General features: G+C 48.5%; 1 protein-coding gene across 4 annotated transcripts in view; it reads right to left on the bottom strand.

Annotated features, from left to right (window-relative positions):
• Window positions 1-6,000, bottom strand: part of Dlgap4 (discs, large (Drosophila) homolog-associated protein 4) — a 122,325-nt gene that overhangs the window by 45,059 nt on the left and 71,266 nt on the right. Inside the window, exon 1 of one of the 4 annotated variants that reach the window (XM_005384743.2) lies at window positions 5,842-6,000. The exons of 2 other annotated variants lie outside the window; for them this stretch is intronic. In XM_005384743.2, coding sequence (XP_005384800.1) covers window positions 5,842-5,872 — 31 coding nt within the window. In that variant the 5' untranslated portion in view covers window positions 5,873-6,000. Of the gene's footprint in view, window positions 1-5,704; window positions 5,793-5,841 lie in introns of those variants that run through there. One more of the 4 variants, XM_005384742.2, reaches the window with a different exon arrangement.

Raw genomic sequence — 6,000 nt, forward strand, 5'->3', positions numbered from 1 at the left:
TAGAGGCTGGGCCTGCCATGTGATTGCTTTTACTTTATAACCAAGTTCATGTACATGGGGGCATGTGCTACACAAGAGAAGAGAAAAACTGGCTGGGAAGCCTTGGTCAAGTCACCTATTTCCTGCTGTGCACTGGGACTAATCACCTTCTTTCTACAGTGGCCACTCAGCAAAGCAGTAGTTCCCTTTCTCAATGGGTATTCCTGGCTCTAGCCCACGGAATCAGACCAAGGCTCCATCATCTGGTTGTTTTGTGCTATTAAGCATTTGGGACAAGTCTCTTCCGGCCTCTGTGGGTGACTGAACCTCTTTGATAGAAGCTGGTTAAGAACTTCCTTGGGGCCAGTTGAGGACATGTCCACTGTTGGACTGGACTGGGCATACAAGGCGCACAGCTCTGGAGGCCATGCATATGCTGGAGTGTAAACATACTGACGTTAGTATCCCAAATGCCTTGAAGAGAGTCTAAACTTCCATTTTCCTGCCTTGAAGAGAGTCTAAACTGGCACCCAATCCTGGCCTTCAGGATCTTCAGAAAGCAGAGTTTTGTAGGCTTTACATGCCCTCTGCTAAAGGAGTAAGAAAACTCAGATCCCTGGAGCCCCAATAAGAGGAGTTTCTTTTCCAAGAAGCAGAGCTGAACTGTGGGAAGAACCAGGGTTTAGAAATAGCTCTGGGTTTGAGCCACACTTGATTTATTGTAAAACAAGGATGCTAAGTCCACCTGCCTCTGGCTTGCTGTACAGATTTGGAGGCCTTCGCACAGAGAGGTGCACAAAGAATGTGTTCAGACTGCCACTTCTTGCCCCAGTCCAGCAATACCCAACATCTTTCCCTTTGGTCCATCAAGTGTCAGTGGAGCATCCTCAGGAAACACAATGTCCTCTGCTCCCCCATCCAGCCCCTCCCATGTTGATGGGTCCTACCCAGACCTCACCCTCTTGTCTCATCTGGATGCTTGCAAAACATCCTGTGTCATCATTTTTATTAATTTCAATTCAGCCGGTCTGATTCACCTTCTTGCAAAAGTTCTGCAGCTGTGCTACCCTTGTTCTAAAACTGTCCAGGATCCCCAGTGCCTCTACTTTTCTGCTAATGCTCACTGTGGCCTACAATCTCTTTGTCCCTCCTAGATTTTCCAGTCAGAGCTCTGAGGTACCATACAGCAAAACTAGCCTACTAAACACACTTACCTTCCAGCCCCTCCCCCACCTTTAAACAAACCAGTCTCCAGAATGCCAGCTCCACCCTCTGCCTCTGCAATCCACTCCCCTCAAAAGGCTCTTGTTTCCTCTGGCTCACACTCACATCTTCCTTCTCAGACAATGCCTTTTCTCAGCAGACACTTAATTACAGACTGTCACACAGTCTCTCATAATTGTAGGCCTTGTCTCCCTAGTCGTACCATATGTTCCCAGGGGCAGAGGCCTTGTCAGTCTGTTCCTCCCCTTTCTCGCATAGCCCAGCCTAGGCTGGGAGGGTTGGCCTCCAGTAAGAAAGTATTTCCCAGGCTCTATTCAGCTCTGGGGTGACTGCTTCTCTTGTCCTGTGAGGATACGTTTTGCTAGAGTTATGTTCTTCACCTGGTGATACAGGCTAGAATACAGGAGGGAGGGAGCCCTGGGGGAGGCAGGGCTATGGCCCTAACCAGACCCTGGTAAGGTCTTGCTCTGGGATGCTAGGTACCTCCTTATCCCTAACTAGGCCTGCTTCCTTACTGTGAAATAAGTAAGGAAGCATCTTTTAGCTCTAGAATTTGGATTTTATTTGTCTTTAAGGCAGCCTTGGTCTCCAGGAATGGGCGGGTGAGTAACAGAGCTGATTCCAACTCCCTCAAGCCATAGCCAGGAATGGGAAACCTGGGCACTTGAGAAGTATTTACACCTCACACCTCATCAACCTCATTAAATTCTTGTTGACGACTGGATTTCACTCCTGTTCAGGTGTTTGATTCCACAGCCTTCACCCTGGCCAGATCTGCCAGTACCTGCTGCCAGGGCTAAGCCACATAAGGGTGGTTAGCTTCTGCAAACAAACAATCCTGTCCAAAACAAAGACAATGATGATGGTGCAACTGTCATTTCTTGAGGGGTCCTTACTACATCTCACAGCAACCTACAAGGTAACTATTTCTATTCCTATCACATTAACAAGGAAGAAAACTGAGGCACAGAAAAAAGATCAAGGTCACACAGCAGGGACAAGCCAGACTGTCACTTAAATCCTGGACACTCTCAGTTTGGCTTTGCTCAAAGTGTAGCCAACAGGCTCTCAGCATCAGAATCCTTTAGAAGGCTCGCACAAAAAGTTGATTCCCAACTAGGTGTGGTGGCGCATGTGTATAATCTCAGCACTCAGAAGCAGGAGGCTTGAAAGTTTGAGCCCAGCCTATGCAATTTAGGGAGTCCTTATTGCAAAGCAAAAACCAAAAAAAAGGAGCAGAGGACATAGCTCAGTGCCAAGGTTTTTCAATACCTAGTATCAAGGGGGAGAAAAAAATTGATTCCTGTCCCCAGACCTTCCAAATGAGACTCTCTAGAGATAAAACTCAAGAATCTGAACTTCATAAAGATGAAGACTGGGGCCAGGGATGTAGCTCAGAGGCACAAGCGCCTGCCTGGCAAGTGCAAGGTCCTGAGTTCAAGTCTTGGTACCAAAGAAAAAAAGATGAAGACTGAATTTTATTAGAGGAAACTGAGGCGAAGAGATGCAAAATGACCTGATAAGGTCACACTTTGATTAAGTAAGTGTATGGAGCTAGGGCTGAACCCACAGTGGGTCTACAGGGCCAGCACTTGAGATCTCCTGGAAGAGGTAGTGCTTGACAGGGTGGGCTCTAAGGGAATCAGGCACCAAGGGAGATACAACACACAAAAAAATGGCTGGTAGCAAGAGTCCAGCAATACCTTCTCAGTGTGGCTTATGAAGCCCTGGGGAGTGAAGAACTATGCACAGAGCCACCACTGCAGCCTTCTCCTAAGAGCCCAGGCGACACCTTCCAGGGCTCATCTGAGTTTCTGAGAAGAAAGAATGTCTCTACAGCCAGTAGGTCTCCAGCAGTGGCCCTAGGGGCACGTCTAGGACCAGAGAGCCAGGGAGGTGGTGACTCAGTCCTGGCCCAGCCTCAAGCTAGCCTCCCTTAAATGTGAGATGAGCTCAGAGACTGGGGAAATGTCAAGCAAATCCTCCTAGCGGAACAGATGCCAGAGCAGGAAGCTGCAGGACAGGCTCCCAGGTAGAAGCTGAAAACTTAGAGAAAACCGTGGGAAGAGGGAAAGAAAAGTCGAGAGCCCTGGACTCCAAGCCTGCCTTAACATTGCCATGATGGGACTCTGAGCATGGCCCTGTCCCTTTCTAGACCCTCTACTCTTCATTCACTTGTGAAACAGGGAGAACTTCACTGACTTCCTCTCAAGACAGTTATGAGGAACAATGGTCAGGAAAAGTCTGGCAGATTATATAACGCTTCACACAGTTGTGGGAGATTAGAGAACTACTCCCATTATTACTAGACTGGTCAGAAGGTGCTTTCCTTGTTACCTGAACCCAAACCAGGGGGTGGTGGAGTGATGTGAGAGGCTGGCCTTTATCTTGTTCCCACAGAGACCCAGATATTATCGGGAGGAGAAAGTTCACATTAAGTGCCTACTATGTACCAGGTGTGTATATAAAATCTCACTTAATCCTCCTCACAATTCTATAGTATAAATGATTATTTTGAGTCCAGATGAAGAAATTGAAGCTCAAAAGAAGTAATCTGCTCAGGATTACACAGGCAGTGAGTGATGGAGACTGATTAAAACCAGGTGTTTGTGACTAAGCCACACTACTTCCCTTTCTGGAACAGCCGTAGAAGAGACAGAACAGACACTGGTACAGACATTCAGCTTGAATGCCACCTCCTACTAGAAGCCTTTCTGATTTCTCTGCCCAGACAGAACATCTCTCTTATGAAACCATCATTAGCATGCATCTGGCAGCATTCAGCAAATTTTTCCTCTTACTCTGTGATCAGGCACACTTTTAAAAAGTAAAATGGGATGTAGCTACAAGTAAGTAGTCTTTGAATTATCTTAGAATCCTCAAATGCCAGGGCTAGAAAGACCCAAGAGACCATGCCATCCAACTCCCTCACTTTTTAGTAAGAAAAAGAGGTCCAAAGAGAGGGAATAATTGTCTGAAGTTACACAGAATTTTAGTTTCAGAACCAGAAATAAAACTTTGGCACTCTGCCTCACAGAATTTTAGGGACTCCATGATTTCAGAATCAACCTTAGGACAAGGATTGCTATTTTACAGATTCGTAAATTGACACCCAAGGAAAACTGACTTCCCTGAGAGTGGACAAGATGTGGGTGGGGACTAGAGCCCTTGATCTCTCACTTCCAGTCAAAGGATCATGCCCTCTCTCCTCCCCATGTAATATGCCAAACACAGGGCACACAGTAAACGGTTAATGGATATGAGAAATTATCATTATATACCAGGGGCAGGTGACACCTAACACTGACTTCTTCAGAGGCAATGCATGGAATAGGACTCAGGAGTCCTGGTTCAAACCTCTGCTTGGTCCATGGTCTTTCTGTGCCTCACCTTATCTGAAGGACTCAGGGGCAGGGGACAATAACTGGTTTCATTCCCTGCTCCAGAGTTCTAGGACATCCTGAAGTTCTTGACAGCAGACCCCAGTGCTCTAAAGCCTCTCTCAGCAGGGGCCTTTATTTCCCCATTCCACAGCACAGGAAGGAAAAGCAGCCATGGTTCACAACTACAAACTGCTCCCAAGTGCCACTGTTCAAGCAAACCCCACTCTAAAGAACAATGGGGAAGCACATGGAAAATCCAACTGTCCCCAGCACAGACATCTCACTGAGCACTCACCTATTTTTCCAAACTGATGAAGAGCAACCAGGAATTGGGGCATAAATAAGGGTCAGCCATCTCCCCGCTCTCTCAGAAGAGCAGGTGTGTTTATGAATAACCAAGAGGCAGTCGAATGGAGGGTAAAGAACCCTGGACTGTGCAGTCTTGGTCCCAGATCCCTGTGCCAGCTCTGACATGAACTGTGTGCTCTCAGGCAAGCTATTCTCCCCCTCTGTGCTCGGTTTAAAGACAGGCTGTTGGTTCATAAAGTATATACACAAATGTTTCATTTGATCTTTATGACAACCCTGTGAAGCAGGCACACACAATTTTCTTTTACTGATGGGGAAACTGAGGCTTAGAGAGGTCAAAGGTCTCACTCAAGGTCACACCCCTTAAAAAAGGCAAAATCTAAGGCTCTAGAGATCTCAGCCAAACCCAAAACTCCAGGGTGGTCAGATTAAGACCTCTGATCACCTTAAAGCAAGTCTCAACAAGCCCATGTATTCACTGCCCACTCTGGTGGCTTGCAAAGTTCTGGCCACAAACCCCACAGCCCAGCTGCCTAAAAAGCCGCACCCCCCTGCAAAATGTCATTACTCAAGTTGGCAAGAACGCATCCCCCACCCCCAGCTGGGTCTAAATAAACGCCCAAGTGATATCACATCCTGCTGGCTCCAAAATAGCCCCAGCCTGCCCACAAGCGATCACAAAGTGCCAGGCCATGCAGGGCCAAGCGGGCAGGAATACCCAGCCAGGGCCCCCTCCACACACTCAAGCAACTAAAGCAGAAGCCTCAGAGCAGGAAGGCCCCCACTCCCTCCTCTGCCAGAAAGCCTACCCCTCAACCCCCGCCAAGAGGTCCCAGGGCCTCCTTGACCCAGCACCAGCCTCTGCCCCAGCGCCAACCCCATGGAGCCTCAGCCGCGGCCAGCCTGCGGGATGACTCCGGCCCGACCCGGACACCCCACCACTCACATTGCTTCAAGAGCTCCAGACACAAAGCCATGAGGGCCAGATGGGGGTCAGAGACCCAGAGACCGGGCAGAAACAGAAGAAGGTCGAGGGAGAGACAGGGAGCAGAGAGAAGGGGAGACAGGGGACCAGAGAGAAAGCACGGGGCGGGGCAGGGTGGGG

The sequence above is a fragment of the Chinchilla lanigera genome, unplaced genomic scaffold, assembly GCF_000276665.1.
Source record: "Chinchilla lanigera isolate Chin_1 unplaced genomic scaffold, ChiLan1.0 scaffold00021, whole genome shotgun sequence".
Lineage (NCBI taxonomy): Eukaryota > Metazoa > Chordata > Mammalia > Rodentia > Chinchillidae > Chinchilla > Chinchilla lanigera.